At 42.3% G+C, this 21,014-nt stretch overlaps 1 protein-coding gene across 3 annotated transcripts in view; it reads right to left on the bottom strand.

Annotated features, from left to right (window-relative positions):
* Positions 1-21,014, bottom strand: part of antxr2a (ANTXR cell adhesion molecule 2a) — a 117,718-nt gene that overhangs the window by 85,136 nt on the left and 11,568 nt on the right. For 2 of the 3 annotated variants that reach the window (XM_061673538.1, XM_061673539.1), the window contains 7 exons: positions 14,936-15,007; positions 14,707-14,788; positions 14,510-14,614; positions 14,365-14,433; positions 11,613-11,693; positions 8,349-8,409; positions 7,271-7,366 (listed from right to left, as the gene is read on the bottom strand). In XM_061673538.1, the coding sequence (XP_061529522.1) occupies positions 7,271-7,366; positions 8,349-8,409; positions 11,613-11,693; positions 14,365-14,433; positions 14,510-14,614; positions 14,707-14,788; positions 14,936-15,007 (566 nt within the window). The remainder of the gene's footprint in view (positions 1-7,270; positions 7,367-8,348; positions 8,410-11,612; positions 11,694-14,364; positions 14,434-14,509; positions 14,615-14,706; positions 14,789-14,935; positions 15,008-21,014) is intronic. The other variant, XM_061673540.1, reaches the window with a different exon arrangement.

The raw sequence follows: 21,014 nt of genomic DNA, 5'->3' as shown, positions 1-21,014 counted from the left end.
CAGCACCCCTGAATAGACCTTACCAGGGAGCTGAGGAGTGTGATCCACCTGTAGTGAGAACACACCCTCCGGTGCCCCTACTTAAAAATGGGGACCACCACCCCAGTCTGCCAATCCAGAGGTACTATCCCCGATGTCCATGCGATGTTGCAGAGGCGTGTCAACCAGGACAGCCCCACAACATTCAGAGCCTTTAGGAACTCCAGGCGAATCAGCATTTTAACCACCTCGGTGACCTCAACCCAAGAGATAGGAGAGCCCGCCTCAAAGACCCCAGACTCTCCTTCCTTATAGGAAGGCGTGTCGGTGGAATTGAGGAGGTCTTCGAAATATTCTCCCCACCTACTCATAACGTCCCGATTCGAGGTCAGTAGTGCCCATCCCCACTATACACAGTGTTGATGGTACACTGCTTCCCCCTCTCGAGACGCAGGATGGTGGACCAGAATTTCCTCTAAGCCGTCAGAAAGTCGTTCTCCATGGCCTCACCGAACTGCTCCCATGCCCTGGTTTTTGCCACAGTGACCACCAAAGCTGCATTCCGCTTGGCCAGCAGGTACCCATTAGATGTCGCAGGAGTCCCACAAGCCAAAAAGGCTTGTGGGACTAACCCTAGGACTCCTTCTTCAGCTTGACGGCATCCCTCACCGCTGGTGTACACCGACGGGTTCGGGGGGTTGCTGCCAGGACAGGCACCGAAAATCTTACGGCCACAGCCCAGGTTGCCCGCCTCAGCAATGTTTGTCACATTCAATTAACTGCTAAAAGTGCATGGGAGACTGTTGCCCACATGCTAGGTCATTGCTCCATTTTTTTCTTTTTTTAACCTTACTGGACCGACGGCGCAGATGAATCTCACTCTAAATCAAAAATTTGGCTCACAACACAACCCCCCCCCACACCAAATACATATATACACATTTACACACACACACACACGTGTGTGTGTGTGTGAGCTCCAGAGATGCAGTCGTTTTACACACACACACGTGTGTGTGTGTGTAAAATATATATATATATGTGTGTAAAACACACATATATATATATATATATACACACACACACACACACACACACACACACACAACACACATACAGGGTACGGAAATTATTCAGATCAGTATTCACTCTTTGTTATATTGCAGCCATTTGATAAAATCATTTAAGTTCATTTTTTTCCCACATTAATGCACACACAGCACCCCATATTGACAGAAAAAAACTTAATTGTTGACATTTTTGCAGATTTATTAAAAAAGAAAAACTGAACTATCACACAGTCATAAGTATTCAGACCCTTTGCTCAGTATTTAGTAGAAGCAACCTTTTGAGGTAATACAGCCCATGAGTCTTTTTGGGAATGATGCAGTTTTTCACACCTGGATTTGGGGATCATCTGCCATTCCTCCTTGCAGATCCTCTCCAGTTCTGTCAGGTTGGATGGTGAATGTTGGTGGCAGCCATTTTCAGGTCTCTCCAGAGATGCTCAATTCTTTTTAAGTCAGGGTTCCTGCTGGGCTATTCAAAAACAGTCACAGAGTTCTTCAGAAGCCACTCCTGTATTTTAGCTGTGTGTTTAGGGTCATTGTCTTTTCTGAAGGTGAACCTTCGGCCCAGTCTGGGGCTCTGAGCACTCTGGAGAAGGCTTTTGTCCAGGGTATCCCTGTACTTGGCCGCATTCATCTTTTCTCCGATTGCAACCAGTCTACCTGTCCTTGGAGCTGAAAAACACCCCCATAGCATGATGCTGCCACCACCATGCTTCACTGTTGGGACTGTATTGGACAGGTGATGAGCAGTGCCTGGTTTTCTCCACACATGCCACTTACTAGAATTAAGGCCAACAATTTCTGTCTTGGTCTCATCAGACCAGAGAATCTTATTTCTCACCATCTTGGAGTCCTTCAGGTGTATTTTAGCAAATTCCATGCGGGCTTTCATGTGTCTTGCACTGAGGAGAGGCTTCCGTTGGGCCACTCTGCCATAAAGCTGCGACTGGTGGAGGGCTGCATTGACTTTCAAGAACTTTCGCCCATCTCCCGACTGCATCTCTGGAGCTCAGCCACAGTGATCTTTGGGTTCTTCTTCACCTCTCTCATCAAGGCTCTTCTCCCCAATTTGCTCAGTTTGGCCAGATGGCCAGCTCTAGGAAGGGTGCTGATCATCCCAAACGTCTTCCATTTCAGGATTACGTAGGCCACTGTGCTCTTAGGAACCTTAAGTGCATCAGAAATGTTTTTGTAACCTTGGCCAGATCTGTGCCTCGCCACAATTCTGTCTCTGAGCTCTTCAGGCAGTTCCTTTGACCTCATTATTCTCATTTAGTCTGACATGCATTGTGAGCTGTAAGGTCTTATATAGACAGGTGTGTGGCTTTCAAGTCCAATCAGTATAATCAAACACAGTTGGACTCCAATGAAGGTGTAGAACCATCTCAAGGATGATCAGAAGAAATGGACAGCACCCAAGTTAAATATGAGTGTCACAGCAAAGGGTCTGAATACTTATGGCTGTGTAATATTTCAGTTTTTCTTATTTAATAAATCTGCAAAAATTTCAACAATTCAATTTTTTTTCTGTCAATATGGGGTGCTGTGTTTACATTAATGTGGAAAAAAATGAACTTAAATGATTTTAGCAAATGGCTGCAATATTAAAAGGAGTGAAAATTTTAAGGGGGTCTGAATACTTTCCGTACCCACTGTATATAGGAGGAGACAGCCCGTAACTCTCATAAGTTGGGGTCACTCACAAGTCAAGGTACTACATTACTATACTTTAGAAAGTGTCTTTTAATAAGTTAAAAACATGTTTACCATGTGTGTAAAGGGGAAAACAAATGCAAAAAAATAATAATAATAAATAAATTTTTACATCGTCTCTTTATCGTGGATGTTCACCTACTGAGAGTGTGTCTGGAATGTCTCCCTAGTGATAAAAGGGGATTCACTGTATTTAAAGGCACACAACATGTAATGTAATCGTAATAGTCGATATGAAACAGACTCATTTAAGGTGCATAAATAGTACAGAATCACAGTATTTTACCTATTTAGGGTTAGGTCTAGATTCATGTGTGTGTGTGTGTGTGTGTGTGTGTGTGTGTGTGTGTGTGTGTGTGTGTGTGTGTGTGCGTGCGTGCGTCCGTGCGTGTGTCCGTGCGTATGTGTTCTAGTCTCCGGCCACTGAGGTCGTTTGTTTGGCCCTCCAACTGCCGAGGTGACAGACAAGACGGTGGCATCTGTCCGGCATATGTGGCAAATGTTCGAGAGCCGTCGAGACACCCCTCCCTTCCCCGCTACACCAACCGTCCGTAATTAAAAACGTGGCCCCCGCCATCAAAAAGGTCGTCAGAAACACATGCGGGGGAGCCAAAAAAAAAGAGGGAATGGCGGGCCTTTCCCCAAGTGGGCGGCGGAACTGAGAAAGGACACGCACGAGGACATCTGCTGATGACAAGTTGAATCTTTATATAAATAAATTTTAAAAAACACACCAAAAAAAAACTGAAAATATGCTGCACAAGTATTTCAGTCAACAGTCAGAAAATAACTTTTTGGCATTGGCACATGCCAAACGGGTGTTCGAGAATATAAGCTCTGAAGAGCCAAACGTGGTGGAAACAGACTGCAGCCCAAAATAAGAAGCATGCTGACCCACACAGAAGCTACATATTGTACTTCATCATATCTTATTTTGTTTTTTTTGAACAATGATGGACAACACATTGCATTCTATAGCGCTTTTTACATTTGAAACCAGATGTTTACATACACGAAATAAAGACATATGCCTTTTTCACTGCCTGACATGAAATCTTTTCACCATCAAGTGGTGGGGTTGTTTCGGTGCAGGAGAGACTGGTGCACTTCACAAAACAGATGGCATCATGAGGAAAGAACATTATGTCAAAATACTGAAGCAACATCTCAAGACACCATCCAGGAAGTTAAAGCTTGGGTCTTCCAAATGGACAATGATCCAAAGCATACTGCCAAACTAGTTGCAAAGTGTCACAAGAATTACAAAGTCAATGGGCCTCATTCACTAATAAATGCATAGAAATATTGTCAGCGTGCGCACAAATTGAGCATATTGTAAGAAGCTTGTGGAAGAATATCCAAAACATTTGACCCAAGTCATACAGTTTAAAGGCATTGGTACCAAATACTAATAAAAGGTATGTAAACTTCTAACTTTGACTCAAGTAATGAAAAACTGTCAAAAGAAAATCTTTCATTATTCTGGGATTTATACATTAAAATGCAACACAAAGTACTTTACAGAGATCAAACAGACAATTAAAATGGAACGAAATATACAACAACCCACCCCTTCGTCCCCATATGTATCCATCCTTCTTCTGCTAATCCGAGGTCGGATCGCGGGGGCAGTAGCTTTAGCAGGGACACCCAGACTTCCCTACCCCCAGCCACTTCATCCAGTTCTTCCGGGGGGATCCCGAGGCACGCCAAGGCCAGATGGGAGACATAGTCTCTCCAGCGTGTCCTGGGTCGTCCCCCACCTCATCAGGAAGGTGTCCGGGAGGCATCCGAATCAGATGCACGAGCCACCTCATCTGGCTCCTCTCAATGTGGAGGAGCAGTGGCTCTACTCTGAGCTCCTCCCGGATGACCGAGCTTCTCACCCCATTTCTAAGGTAGAGCCCGGACACCCTACCGAGGAAACTAATTTCGGCCGCTTGTATCCGGGATCTTGTTCTTTCAGTCACGACCCACAGCTCGTGACCATAGGTATGGGTAGGAATGTAGCTCGACCGGTAAATTGAGAGCTTCACCTTTCATCTTAGCTCCTTCTTTACCACAACGGACCGATAGAAAGTCTGCATCACTGCAGACGCTGCACCGATCTGCCGCTCGATCTCCTGTTCTATTTTTCCCTCACTCGTGAACAAGACCCCAAGATGCTTGAACTCCTCCACTTGGAGCAGGATCTCAGCCCTGACCTGGAGAGGGCACGCCACCCTTTTCCGAATGAGGACCATGGTCTCAGATTTGGAGGTGCTGATTTTCATCGCAGCCGCTTCAGTGAGAGTCGAACCGCTCCAGTGAGAGTTGGAGATCACGGCTTGATGAAGCCAACGGAACATCATCATCTGACAAAAGAAGAGATGCAGTACTCAGGCCACCAAACCGGACCCCCTCTACACCTCGGCTGCGCCTAGAAATTCTGTCGATAAAAGTTACGGACAGAATCAGTGACAAAGGGCAGACTTGGCAGAGTCCAACCCGCACCAGAAACGAGTCCGACTTACTGCTGGCAATGTGGACCAAACTCTTGACAGCGGTCGTACAGGGAATGACCAGCCCGTATCAGGGGGTTCAGTACCCCATACTCCCGAAGCACCCCCCACAAGACACCACGATGGACACGGTGCATCCATGCACCCACGAGGACCCTGCAGAGGGTGTAGAGCTGGTCCACTTTTAAACCACGCTGCTCCTCCTGAATCTGAGATTCAACTTTCCGACAGGCCCTCCTCTCCAGCACCCCTGAATAGAGCTTACCAGGGAGGCTGAGAAGTGTGAGCCTCCTGTAGTGAGAACACACCCGCTGGTCCCCCTTCTTAAAAAGGGGGACCACCACCCCAGTCTGCCAATCCAGAGGCACTGTCCCCGATGTCCATGCGATGTTGCAGAGGCGTGTCAACTGGGACAGCCCCAAAACATCCAGACCCTTTCGGAACTCCGGGCGAATTTCATCCACCCCCAGGGCCTTGCCACCAAAGAGTTTTTTAACCCCCTCGGTGACCTCAACCCCAGAGATAGGAGAGCCCGCCTCAGAGACCCCAGACTCTGCTTCCTCATGGGAAGGCATGTCAGTGGAACTGAGGAGGTCTTCGAAGTATTCTCCCCACCGACTCACGATGTCCCGAGTCCAGGTCAGAAGCACCCCATCCCCACTATACACAGTGTTGATGGTGCACTGCTTCCCCCTCCTGAGATGCCGGATGGTGGAACAGAATTTCCTCGAAGCCGTCCTGAAGTCTTTCTCCATGGCCTCACCGAACTCCTCCCAGGCCCGAATTTTTGCTTCAGCGACCACCAAAGCTGCATTCAGTTGGCCAGCCGATACCCATCAGCTGCATCAGGAGTCGCACATGCCAAAAAGGCCTGATAGGACTTCTTCTTCAGCTTGATGCCATCCCTCACCTTTGGTGTCCACCAACGGGTTCGGGGATTGCTGCCACGACAGGCACCTTACGGCCATAGCTCTGGTCGTCCGCCTCAGCAATGGCTATCCTCTCGTCGACTTGGGCGAACCCCAACGTACATCCGCCGAGCCAGGGGGAAATGAGTATATCCAACACCTGCTCGGCACCTCTCACTGTGGGCAACTCCACAGTGGAAGAGAGTCCAACCCTTCTTAAGAGGACTGGTACCAGAGCCCAAGCCGTGCGTGGAGGCGAGCCCAACTATATCTCGTCGTAACTTCTTGACCTCACACACCAGATCGGGCTCCTTCCCTGCCATAGAGGTGATATTCCACGTCCCTAGAGTCAGCTTCTGTAGCCGGGTATCGGATCGCCAAGGTACCTGCCTTCGGCCACCGCGCAGCTCACACTGCACCCGACCCCTATGGCCCCTCCCACACATGGTGAGCCCATGGGAAGGGGGACCCTTGTTACCCTTTCGGGCTGTGCCTGGCCCGGCCACCAGGCGCTCGTCTTCGAGCCCCACCTCCAGGCCTGGCTCCAGAGGGGGGCCCCGGTGACCCGCGTCCGGCCAAGGGAAACCTTAATTCATTAATATTTTTCATCATAGGGGTAATTTAGCCGTGCTTTGTGTGGTCCCTCACCTAGGACCTGTTTGCCATGGGTGACCCTACCTGAAGCCCCAGACAACTTAACTCAGAGGATCATTGGGACACACAAACCCCTACACCACGATAAGGTGACGGCTTCCAGGATTCGTCCCCATATATAAATGCAAAACACACGGACAAACACGTCCGCCCGTACACACACACCCACACACGCACGCACACGCACACACAACAAATATTGGTTATTAGTGTCGAGACATGGCAAGGCACTGAGGATCAGAATTTGGAAGATATAAATAATTTTAGTAATCCGAATTGACCTAAAACAGTAAAGGTTTAGTCCGATTTCATGTCCCACAATGAGAAAAAAATAAAGCTCATGTGTCTTTATATAGTGTATCTAAGCATCTGGTTTCGTTCTAGTTTAGTATGGTGTGGTAAGATGTTACGGTATTTTGCGGACACATAGGCTACAGACACTTACTGAAGGTTTGCTGGTCCACGATGAAGCTGCACACCACACTCTCGCTGCTGCGGCCCAGGGCGAAGCCATTCCCGCGCAGCACAATGTCGAAGGATTCTGGAGTGGAAACAGTTTGGAGATTTTAGGAGCGCTTTAGGACTTATTTGGGCTGATTCCTTCGTTGGAATCAATCAAAGTAAGAGGCCTGGAATAGCCCCAAAGGGCCCCTCCAAACCAAAATGGCCAACTTCCTGTTCAATTTCGGGCATGGTTCCTTGAGACTTTTTTTATCTGTCCTGTTATGATCGACACATGCAAAAATTGTCACGTCCATCTGTTGGGGGCTGATTTTTATTAACGTATAATAAGTCTTTTAACAGGCTGAATGTTTTTTTTTACTTTCCACGGGTGTGCTGCCCCCTTTCCAAAACTTGCCAGCAATTTTTTTCCTAAACATACTAGTTACCTGCCCTTCCTTGAGCATGCCAGTATCCCCCCTTTTCCTACACTTACCAGCAACGTCCCCCCCCCCCCCTTCCTAAACATACCAGCGACTCGAACTTTCCTAAAGATAACAGCAAACCCTGCCTTACCTAAATTTAGCAGCACCGTGTCCTTCCCCAGCAATTCCCCCTTTTTCTACACATACTGCAAATCTTCCTTTTCCTAAATTTACCATCAATCTTCCGTTTCCTAAATGTACCAGCAAACCCTGCCTTTCCTAAACCTACCAACAAACCACCTTTTCCAAAGCTTAAACAGCAATTGCCCTTTCTTAAACTTACCAGCAATCCAACTTATCCTAAACATACCAAAAAAAAAACACTTTCTTAAATGTACTAGACACCCATCCTTCACTCAACATGCCATTATTCCCCCCATTCCTTATTCCTTACCAGCAATCTCCCCTTTCCTAAACATACCACCAACATACACTTTCCTAACCGATTCAGTGAACCGCGCCTTTTCTAAACTTGCAAGCATCCCGCCCTTTCCTAAATATCTGTAAAATCATCAAAATTTAACAGGCTGAATTTTTCCAATTTTCCAGGGCTGCTACTGAGTTATGGGCACCAACACTTGGTTCAAATCCACTCACCGTTGACACAGACACTTGAGGGCTCCACACTCAGGATCTCTGTACAGGATCTTTTCAATATCTGCACACAAAGAAAGACGCCAGTGACACATTATCATCATGGTTGTGGTTGGTTATCGACTGTGTCAGTTTTGAAAACTGATTAAGGTGCAACACCTGAGAAACGTCTCCGGTCTGACTTGGGGTGGGGGGGGGTGGTCTACTCTTGCTTTTATGGGGAAATTATGCGAGGCGATTACATCCGAGGCTTGTATTTCGAAAAAAATATCTGTGGATGCCACATTAACATTTAAAGAGGCTTGTGAGGGTCCCACTGCCTGGATTCAATAAATCAACAAAGGACAACGTATGCAAATGGTGCGTGGTTAAAAAGAAGCATATTAAGCCAGCGTAGCACGCGCTTGCACTTTTCATCCCAGGTTGGTCGCAGCTTCCATCTGACAAGTGAGATGTATTTATTGCCAAGTGTATGAAATAAATGTGACAGCGGGCTTTGGAAGCATTAAAAAAAGACAAGGGTGCATGGAGGGATGCTACAGGAAAAAGGAAGTGTGGCATTTATTCCCAGATAATGACTTCCTTGGCAGAGTGGAGATAAAGACCAAAGATGTCGGGATTGTTTGCCTTCACCAATCAGTCCGATCGAAGCGTCCCACTGCATTTGTCAGGAATACTTAGCATCTACCCCCTCTTTCTGTAACGTACCAACTATGCCCACATCTCTAAACTTCCCCTCCCCCTTCCTAAACTTTCCAGCAATATTTTGGCCAGGACTCCCTTGCAAAAGAGATTCTGAATCTCAATGGGACTATTCCTGGTTAAATAGAGGTTACATTTAAAAAATAATAAAAAAAAATTAAAAATGACCTGCCTTTTTTTTTTTTTATCTGCCTTTCCTAAACATACCAGCAAGCCACTTTCCTAATCATCTAATAATATCACATTTACAAAATCTACCAGTCATCTCATCTTTCATACATGCGCCAGCAATACCACCGCTCCTAATAATAATAATTATTATAATTATAATAATAATAATTTCCTTTATTTAACCTGGTAAGGCAATTGAGATCAGTCTCATTTACAACGCTGACCTGAAGGCAATTTAAGGTTCAGTGTCTTCCCCAAGGACACTTCGACTGCGTAGAGTCTGAGTCGGCTTTCAAACGACCGAGCCTTTTTGGTCAGTGGACCAGCCTAATCTTACAAGTAACCTCCCCTTTCGTAAATTTACCAGCAATAACCCTGCCCTAAATTTTTCAGCAATCCCCCCTTTCATCAATATACCAGAAAACCCCCCATTCCTAAACTTACCAGCAACCTATTTCCTAAACTTTCCAGCAATCTCTTTCCTAAACATATAAGCAACCCATTTTTCCTAAATCTGCCAGCAACCCCCCTTTCTGAAATTTACAATCAATCACCTTTTCTAAACTGACCAGCAACACCTCCTTCCCTAAATTTACCAGATTAAATTCGAACCAACCAAATTAATGTACTTTAATAATATTAAAGGTTAAAAAGAAATTGTTTTAAATAAATACAAAAATATTGAATAATGAAATGAAATCTAAACAGATTTGTACATGTTTCAACATTTAAAAATATGACAGGATGCGATTCACCTCCATATCTTTGTCATTTGTCATTAAAGTTTAGACTATTTTTATTATTATTTTTAATATTAACACTATTCAAAAAAAAACATTTTAGACTTGTATCAACATTTAACAAATGGGTTATGTCAATGACTTTGCCCCAAACCGTTGGGATTAAAGTTAAGACAGTGATTTGTTATTACGTCTGGTTAAATAGTTTTACATATTTTTTTTTACTTTTATGTCTGACATTTCCCATACAGCATCACAGTGTCCACCTCGGAACAAATTATTTCCATCCCGATTATTTCCTATGGGAAAAATAGTTTAGCAATCCAATCAATTGCGAGGTCGACAAATTGTGTTAACAAAAACAACTGTTTTGGTCTTGCGACCGGCCCGGCTGCACACGTGGCAGCTCCGTGTTTGCCTAAAAACAGCTGGAACATCTCAAGCAGATGTTCCTTCTGGCCTCGCCTTCAACACATCATGCAAACAAATTTTCCATGTGTGTGTGTGCTTGAGCTCCAAATGCAGTTGCGCTCTGTATTTTATTGCACCCCAATTCGCTCTCACAAAAGCGCTCACATTCATTACTGAAAATATGATTAGCCCATACACACTACTGAACACTCTCAGCCACATTAGCAAAAATTCTGTCGCTCTCTTTTACAAAAAATGTATCTACTCATATACACTGTTTAAATGTTCTCACTCATTACCGAAAGATTATCTGCTTACAAAAAAAACCACTCAGTCACACACACTTATGAAAATTATCTCACAAACACACTACTGAAATAAGCACTACCAATACTAAAACGCTCACAAACACATGAAACACTCAAGCACTTCTGAAATGCTGACAAACACACCCACTACTGAAACACTGTCACATATTACTGAAAATGACTGTAGCAAACACGCACACTGCTAAAATAACAAAACTCACAATTAAAATGCTCACACTACTGAAAGGCTCTCACACTAACGCTGAAACACTCACATACAGTATAACTGAAACTCTCACACTCACTACTGAAAAATTATCCGCCCAGAAACACTGCTACAACGCTTTCACACGCATTACTGAAAAACTATCTGTTCACACAAACTACTGAAAGACTCTCACACACTCACACACTAATGAATCACTCTCACAATCACTACTGAAATATTCTCCCATTCACACGACTGAATCACTCCCACATCATACTAAAACATTCATATACAATTCGTACACACACACACACACACACACACACACCACTGAAACGCTCACACACAATATTGAAACGCTCACACAGACACACTTCTGGAAAGGTCTCACACCTACTGGAACGCTCTCACACCCACACAAATACATACACACCACTGAAAAGCTGTCACACATCACTGAAACGCTCTCACACACGCACTGTGTGTGTAAGTGTGCGTGTGTGAGTTTGACGCCTCACTCAGGCTTTCTCTTTAGCAGCGTGGGTGAAGTTGGGTACAGGAAATAAGCAGTTTCCTACTTTTAAATAAAACACCAGAAATGTGAGAGTGGAAGAGAGACAGCGAGAGAGAGAGAGAGAGAGAGAGAGAAAGTGTGAGAGAGAGAGAGAGAGAGAGAGAGAGAGAGAGAGAGAGAAAGAGAGAACGAGACGACGAAGGCCCCACTTACGGAATTAACGATCCCTTTGAGCGCGTGGAAGCCATCTTTGACAGGAAACACCTGGTCCCTGGTGTCAGCGATGTCGGCGAGCTGCGGAAGGGGTAGAAAAGGTTTGAGAACGGCGTGGTCCGGGTTGGACTGAGCCTTCACTTTTGAGCGAGTCGGGGGCAGGCGACGGAGCAGATGGTCCAACTGTGGCAAATGCTCGATGGTGGTGCAAAGGCAGACTAATGTTTCCTTTGTTTCGGACTTAACAGGCGCGGGATGGTTACCAATGGTTGCCATGGTTACCGAGGGGGGAACAGGACACTGTATTGGAGCCAGTGCGCATGAAATCCTGACGGTGGCCAAATGTGGCCTACAGGGTTTGCTCCTCCTTAAACTGCTGCTAGTGAATGAATCTGTCTTTTTTTTTAATTGGTGAAAAAATTATATATTTGAAATGAAACCGAGCATAACAATAAGCTGATTTGACCTTAGGGCCTGGTCACCATAAAACATTTTAAAACATATATCTTGGGTTAGCTATGAGGTAAAATCAATGGGAGTCTTGCTCATAAATAATGTCTGTATATTTGAAAATTGTAGGTGGAGGTTGCGTTCAGTCAGTCGGTTGGTTGGTCATTAAGTAGGTTGATAGGTAGGTCGATGATAGTAAGATAGGGCAGATGGTTAGTTGGGAAGTAGATAGATAGGTGGGATAGCTGATCAGTTGTTAAGTAGATAGGTTAGTTGTTCGATCAGTACGTAGTAGGAGAGTAACAATTCGTTTTAACAATAATTCGATTCGTATCACAATTCGTGGTCGGTTCAAGGACTATGGCTGTGTTCCGACGTGAGCGCAGTATGGACGCTCACGTGGCGCGCATCCGACCTGTACTGTCAGTCATCAAAAGGCGACAAATGTCACAACTGTTTGACAAAACAGACACGCCACAAAACGGCAATGGCGGACGAAGGAGCAGAAAACAATCAGTGGCGAAAATAATACGCTTTAGAACTGATAAATATTAGAAAATGTTAGTTACAGTTGCACAAAATCGCAAAAAATACGTCATAACGAGAGCCACGAGAGGGGCGATGTTTACTTCCGTCAACACAGTGATTCGTGTTTGCACGCATGCGCAATGTGACGTCCTGTTTTGTGTCAATGTGTGTGATGTCACGGACACATTCCTTCCACAGCAGAAACCGCATGTGTTTTTGTAATGTAAACGACTACATTAAAAGATCGGATTAAACAAAAAAATCCAAAGTGGTGATCTTTGTCAACGTAGCCATGATTGGTTCATTTAGATTGACACAATCCAAAACGATTTAGTGGCTTGAAATAGATTCAGAAACTTTTTAGACATAAATTTGACCAGTTTGACTGTGAAATAAATACCTGAATACTAGACAGTGCAGTGGAAATTTCCTGGATTCCTTTTGTTTGTTTTAACGGAATCAGGTAAAATTAATTATAGCTATAATAAACAACTATTAATGGCAAATGCAGTCACACTTTATTAAAATAAAGTTCAACTAACATCTCTTCAGGTTGAATTAAAATTACATTCACCTGCTAGTTCTGATTTTGTTTTTCAACATACAATTAATGTTAGATCCAAGTGTTCTAAATTGATACATTGATGTAGTGAATGAATCATTACACACCTAGTAGGTAGGTATTTTGATGGGTCAAAGGTAGTAAAAGGTAGTTAGATGGGTGGGTACGTCGGTTGGTCGGTCAGTAGGTGGACAGGCAAGTTGGGCAGTTGGTCGGTCAGTAATTAGATAGGTAAAAAGGTACAGTAGGTCAATGGGTCAGTAGGTAGGTAATTAGTTAGGTGGGTGGTTGGCAGGTCAGTAGGTATTTTAGTGGGTAGGTAGGTCAGTAGCTAGGTAGCTACAATATGTAGCTAGGTAGGTCAGTAGTTACAAGGGTAGGTAAGAATTGTCAGAAGGTTGGTCAATCATTAATTAGTTAGGAAGGCAGATAAATGGGTGGGTAGTTTGGTCGGTAGGTAGTTTGATAACTAGGTAGGTAGGTAGGTCAGGCAGTTGGTTTGCCAGTAAGTAGATAGGTAAGTATGTAAGACAGCTGTTCGATCAGTAGGTACTGTAGGTAGTTTGAAATGTCGGTTGGTCAGTTGGGTATTAAAGAAGGTCGGTTTGTTGGAAGGAAGCAACGTAGCTAAGTAAGTAGGTCGGTTGATTGGTCGGTAGTAGAAATGTAACAAATCAATTATGAACATCTGGAACAACCACTCAGTTGTTGTGTGAGAAAATCTAGGATTTCACACCATCCTTGAAGGCACTGCCTGACTTAATGAGTGAATGAAACCTTGATGTCTCTCCTCGTCTGTGTGTTCTCCCGGTGGGACGCCACAAAAGCAACCCTTAATGGTTTCACATGACATCCTGTAATTTTGGCCCATTTAGACCAGGGCGGGGTGCATGAAAGTGGGTCAGGGGATTCACTCAAGCGGCAAGGGACACTGGAGGCTCTTTTTTTCATACCCCTTTTCACACAGAGCTGGTGCCAGTGCTGGTTCCACTCCAAAAGCAGCCATTTTGTGTCAAGAAGCAAGCCCACTGTGTCCAGTGTTCCATTGCCTGTGAATATTGTTGTATGATCTGTTTGTATGTGTTGCTGTTCCGTGTCTGTAAAGTAACAGTTGTCTGACGGTTTAGAATAACCGTGACATCAATGTTCATTTCTGTTAGCCTGTCGATGGCGTATTGCATTATGTTAGCATTAAGCAAACTATTCTCTCACCTGCTGCTCGTCAAAGTCCTTGATGCCCACGCAGTAGACACGAGCGCCGTACTTCCTTGCTTCCTCTGCCTGCAGGAACCCCGAAAACAAAACAAGAAATGTGAAATCCAGAAAACCGCCGGGAAAAAGATGATGAGGACGGCACCTGTTTGACGGTGAGCTCGTGAACAAACACTTCCAGCTTCCCGTCCGTCAGTGCCAGGATGATGCTGGACGACTTGATGGTCTGCTCCTGGATCTGATCCGTGGCCTGCAGGGTGGAATGAGGGAAAAAGTAAGACCAATTTCCCGCAGCTGTTACGACTCTGATAAAGTATCTCCACGTTAAAGGGTGGCACTCACCTTTTTGATGCCTTCGTGCATGTAAGTCTCGCCAGCTGGATTGACGGCACGCAGCTTCTCCAGGCCTTCTTCGATCTCATACCTTAAAATACAAAAATAGTTGTCGTGTTTTTGTATCCTAAGATACTGCACTGTTTTTTTCTTTGAAGAAAATTGGATAAAAACTGTCTCGTTTTTATCATTTTAGAGCTTTAAATGCTAACATGCTAGCACAAGAACAATAACTTACCGATCCCCGGTAAGCGGAAGGAGAACGTGAGCTTGGGCCGAGAACACAATGAACGACACTCGCATTCTGGGACTGAAGGGTATAAAAAAAAAAAAAAAAAAAAAAAAAAAAAACAATGGCATTATTAATAAGATTGTGTACTAACTTTAGCTCATAATAACATAAGCTAAATAGCATTTTTGCGATCACAACGGATGGCTATGAAGCAGAAATTTTCAAGATGTGGTGTTAACATTTTGTTAGCGTGTCTTAGGGTTAGGTGATTAATTGAATTCATCAATTAATTCATATCTATGGCTCAGGCGAATTTTTGCGAGAAAAAAAGATTTTGGGGGGACAATTTCTTAGAGGAAAAACTTTGTGGGGGAAATTTTCTGAGGATGAAAAGATTTTCTGAAGGGGTGAAAATATTTTTAGAGTGGGAACGAGATTTATTGTGGGGGCAAGGATTTTCTTGGGGCAATAATTTTTAGGGATGAAATAAAGATTTTGAGGAACATTTTAGGGAGGAGAATATTTGTGGGATGATATTATTTTGGGGGCAAATAACATTTTCTGGAGGGGTGGAGTATTTTTTTTAGTGGGAACAAGATTTTCTGGGGGTGAAATATTTTCTGGGGGGTGAAGATTTGGGGCGATCTTTGGGAGGAACTATATCGTGAGAATTTATTTTTAGGGGAGATATTTTTTTAGGGGAAAAAATATTTGTGGGGAAACAAGATTTTTTTGGAGAGGGGGTTTAGTTTTTAGCTGGGACTAGATTTTCTGGGAGTGGGTAAATATTCTCAAGGGAGTCGGGAAAAAGATTTTGACAGGGAAATATTTTGTTGGGGGAATTATGGTGGAAGAATTTCTGGGAGAGGAATATTTTTTCAAAATAAAGATTTTGTGGGGAAAGAAATTGGGGGTGATTTTTTTTAAGAAAAAGATTTTGTGGGGATATTTTATTTATTTATTTATATATAAATTATTTATTTGGGGAGAAGAGTTTTGGGTTGAAAGATATTTTTGGGGTACCTTTTTATTTTGAGGGGGGGAGATTTTAGGGGTAGAGATTTTTTTTGGAGGAAGGTTTTTGGGAGAAAAAGATTTGTTTTATTTTCTACACCTGATGTAAGCATAATACTAAATTTAGCATTTTATTTATTTATTTATTTATTTTTAAACGCAGCTTCTGTGCACCCAAAGGAAGTCACAGTTAACATGTTGCTGCGATATGAATCACATCATGCAGAGCGCAAATATGTACACAAATCTGTATCTCACACTTTTAACGCCACACCGGACAAAGTTAGCTGCATTTGATGACTCACTGTATAAATTTAAATCTCAATATCGAGAGACAAAGTCACGCATGTATACATGCATATACTCAATTTTTACCGCTTTTAAAAGGACATTCACACGCTGAAAAGTGACAAATGGTGTGTTCTGTTTGGAAAGAGGATCTTAGTTTTTCGCCAAATTAAGCTCATGCAGCTAAAGTTGTTCCGACACCTTTTCCACGATCAACTTTCAGCATTTCCGCGACCTTACATATGTAAACGACATTTATTTTAAAATATGTACCGAAACAATATCAGTGATAATATTTGTACTTGAAGTAGTACAAAGAAAGCGTTAAAGCCATATAGAATCAATGTATTAAACACTAACATTCTGCATAACGGTGCACACTGTAGATAATACACTTTATATGGTAATGTCGCGGCACGGTGGACGACTGGTTGCGTCTGCTTCACAGTTCTGAGGACTGGAGTTCAATCCCTGGCCCCGCCTGTGTGGAGTTTGCATGTTCTCCTCGTCCGTGCCTGCGTGGGTTTTCTCCGGGCACTCCGGTTTCCTCCCACATCCCCAAAACATGCATGGTAGGTTGATTGAAAACTCTAAATTGCCCATGGGTGTGAATGTGAGTGCGAATGGTTGTTTGTTTGTATGTGCCCTGTGATTGGCTGGCAACCAGTTCAGGGTGTACCCCGCCTCCTGCCCGATGATAGCTGGGATAGGCTCCAGTACGCCCGCGACCCTAGTGAGGAGAAGCGGCTCAGAAAGTGGATGGATGGATGGTAATGTCTATTTACACTGGAAAATCGTATTTTATACATTACATATTTTATATTTTTGTTCTTTTAAAGCTTAATTGAAGTTTATTTCGACTCTAAATTGCCCGTAGGCATGACTGTGAGTGCGAATGGTTGTTTGTTCCTATGTGCCCTGCGATTGGCTGGCAACCAGTTCAGGGTGTACCCCGCCTCCTGCCCAATGACAGCTGGGATAGGCTCCAGCACGCCCGCGACCCTAGTGAGGAGAAGCGGCTCAGAAAATGGATGGATGGATGGATGGATGGATGTAGTTTATTTCATTACAGTTAACATCCCTATTTCATGTTAATAACACCATATAATTTTATTTATTAATTTATTTGGATGGATTGGCGGCACAGTGGACAATTGGTTAGCACATCTGCCTCACAGTTCTGAGGGTGTATCCCACCTCCCACCCGAAGTCAGTTGAGATAGGCACCACCACACCCTAGTGAGGATAAGCGGTTCAGAAAATTTATATTTATTTGGATGTTTAAAATCTATATTTATTTAGTTCTATTTAGGATATCTGCTCGTTGAAGGAAGCCAGATTTTTTCAACAAAGATCATGTCGGTCAAATTTAAGATCACAACGAGCAGGTTATGTGGGCCTCAATATTATATCACAATATTTGTCATTTTTAAGAAATGCTGTCCTATTTTTGGTTGTATATTTCTAACGAAAATATAGCAAAGTTGTGCATTTTTAAGATCGTAGAATGGCAGATTTCAGGAATAAAAGTGTCACTTTTTAAAGGAGAAATAATCATCTTGGAGATGTTTGAATGTAGCGGCCAGTTTGTATGTTTTGTTCCCTTTGTGTTAAAAGTGTAAAATGGAATTGTAAATGAGGACATATTGGGTGGAAAGACAAAATGTGCCACTTTCACTTTGCCGGGCGTGAAGTTGCAAATCACACCGGCCAACTTCCAGCATTCCCACAGGCCTTTGTGGGAGCATAAGGTACAGATACTTGGCACCGTATTTTACTTTTTAAACTTGTTCCATTTTAAGTTTTGATATTTATGTTTTGTGTTGTTTTTTTTTATATCCTATTTTTGATAAACCATCCTGACAACACAATGATTGTTGCTTTAACGATTAATGTGACATTTTAAAGGCTAAATAAGGCCTTCATTTTGGAATACCACATGTAAAAACTTACGGACTTTTTCAGCAGCAAAAAATAAGTGTCTATTGACTCAAGAGATTACGATTTAAAAAATACTTCTTACCTTGGAATTTTCTTTGGGAAAAAAATTTGCTTTTAATCTCGAAAAATATTTGTTATTTTACCTTGGTATGTTGATTTAATAATCAATATTTTGTCTAATATATATATTATGTATATATGACTACTAAGGTGAGATCACATTCTATTAAAAAATGCTTTTTTTTATCTCAAAAAATATATAATTTTACTTTGAAAAAAAAATACATTTATATCTGATGAAAACTGTGAACGAAAATATTTGTTTTCACCAATTTTATACTTCAGATTTCTAATACAATTTTATAAGACTACTGTCGTAAAATTAAGACTTTATTTTAGAAAAATTACTTCATTATGATGACTACTTATTCTATTTAAAAAGGTTTTATTTTAAAAAAAAGTAACATTTAACAAAGAGTATGTAACAAATGATCAGAAAAAGAATGTTGTCTTTAAAAACGAACACTTTACCTTGTAAAAGAATAACACTTTCTTCTGTAAGAGTAATATATATATATATATATATATATATATTATATATTTTAAAAAACATCTTGTTTCATCCAGAAACAGACAAAAATTTATTTTTTTTGTCTTGAAAACTTTTTAAAATGTATATTTTTTTTCCATTTTTATGTTGAAAAAATACACACTTTTGTCTAGAAAAATAATTTGGTTATCTCCAAGAATAAACATTTAATCTCGAAGAATATGACTTTATTCGCGTAAAAGTACGACTTTAAAATAAAAACTTTTTTCGCAAAAAAAAAAAAAAAAAAAAAAGACTTTTTAATCAATATTTTCAAATAAAACATAGGAGCGTTACTCATACATTTCAAAGGCTTTTGAGCAACAGCAAGGCCTTCATTTTATATAGCAAGGCCTTCGTTTTATAATTTTACATGAACACCCTGACTATTTTGTGTTAATTTCTCCTAAATTGCTCTTTAATTATAACAGGGGACATATTGGGTGGAAAGAGAAAGACAAGTGTTTTGAACTGAGCATCTGGCCAGAAACAATCAGAATTTGGCTTAAAGTTGCACACGGATGCTGTCCAATGCAGCCACTTTAACTTGGAATTCATCCACAAAACGGCCACAGTGTACATCCATGTAATGACCTCGGCGATTGTATACATGAAGTTACGCCAAAACGCACAGCGGGGGGGGTTGGATGACTTCCTGTCGGGATTGGTCAGACGTAGTGTAGCCATTAGCCACACATGGTGGAACAGAAGCGTTCCTGGTGTGCGGCAATCTTCAACAGATTGTCCTCGTCGCCTTCCAGCTGTATTAGTGTACATCGTGTACATTTTGGTGCAGTGGGAGGGGGTCTTGGGGGGAGGGCTGGGGGTGGGCTTAATGGCTTCTTGCTTTAACACACAACAATGTACACTGAGTTTTTCTCAGTAGAAAAGTGCTTAACGAGTGACAAGGAACATGTCTTTTATAAAGGTATCCTTAGTCATAAAGAATTTGATATTGTTCAAAGTTACTACAGTTCTTGCTCCAATAAAGGACAAAAAAATTGTTGGTGAATGTTACCGAATTCATAACTGGGGAAAAACCGTAATCTTTTCAGAATTAAGTCATGTTTTAATAGGAGACAAAAGTGGCAAAAAAAAGCTGTATTTGCTGTATGTATTTGTATTTGTATTATTTTTTCAATTAATCGATCAATCGGGTAAAAAAATTTTTTAAATGTCCATCCCTTTATTCAAAAGCAGGATTATTTCAAATTGACAGTGCAGAAAATGCAAAAACAAATTGGGATAGGCTCCAGCAGCCTGCGACCCTAGTGAGGTTAAGCAGTGAAGAAAATGGAAATTGATTATGATTGAGTTACTGGTTTAAAGGCAAAATGTTGGTCATTGTTTTCCAAAGTAAAAGCAGATGTTTGCATGTCTTATTTTGATTCAACACAAAGATACTGTAATTTCTCGTGCATTTTCTCTTCAAAAAATTGTCGAAAGTCAATACTGCCCATTATACATGGGTATTAGGGGAAAATGGGAAAAACTTTCACATTTTATAAATGTGTGATCAGAATCAGAATCATCTTTATTTGCCAAGTATGTCCAAAACACACAAGGAATTTGTCTCCGGTAGTTGGAGCCGCTCTAGTACAACAAACAGTCAATTTACAGAACACTTTGGGGACATAAAGACATTGACAAAAAACAATTGTGAAAAAAGATGCAGAGTCCTCTAGCACTTAGAGCAGTTCGAATGACTAATATTGCAATAGTCCGGTGCAATGACCATTGTGCAAAGGGCGCTGAGACTTCAAGGAGTGTATGCGGTTTAAAGTGACGAGTATTGCGATCATCTGGGACAATGTCGGTTGTGCAAATGTTACAGATACTCCTCAATCAGTGTGCAAATGGAGCAGATGCTACTCTGGCATGAGTGGCCAGTATATGCAAATAGTGCAGCATGGCGAGACAACTACAGTGAGTGCACGAGTAATACATAATTGGCCCCACAGAAATGTGACAACGAACTCAAGTCAAAAAATTGCCAGCTTGTTGTAATGGAATTATAGGTTAGGTGTTTAAGAAGTTGATCGCTATCTAGAGGTTATGAAAAAGGTGTCGCCTACACTTTCATTCCAATTTGACAGGGGTACGTATGACTGCATATATGTACAGTTGTGCTCATAAGTTTACATACCGTGGGAGAATTTGTGAAAAATTATTCATTTATTTTGAAATACGACTGCCGACTGTGCCCTGCGACTGACTGGCGACCAGTTCAGGGTGTAGTCCGCCTTTCGCTCG

Source organism: Phycodurus eques, chromosome 3, assembly GCF_024500275.1.
Source record: "Phycodurus eques isolate BA_2022a chromosome 3, UOR_Pequ_1.1, whole genome shotgun sequence".
Classification (NCBI taxonomy): Eukaryota; Metazoa; Chordata; class Actinopteri; order Syngnathiformes; family Syngnathidae; genus Phycodurus; species Phycodurus eques.
Note: the sequence above shows the minus strand (reverse complement) of the source record. Positions and strands in the feature narration are given on the sequence as shown.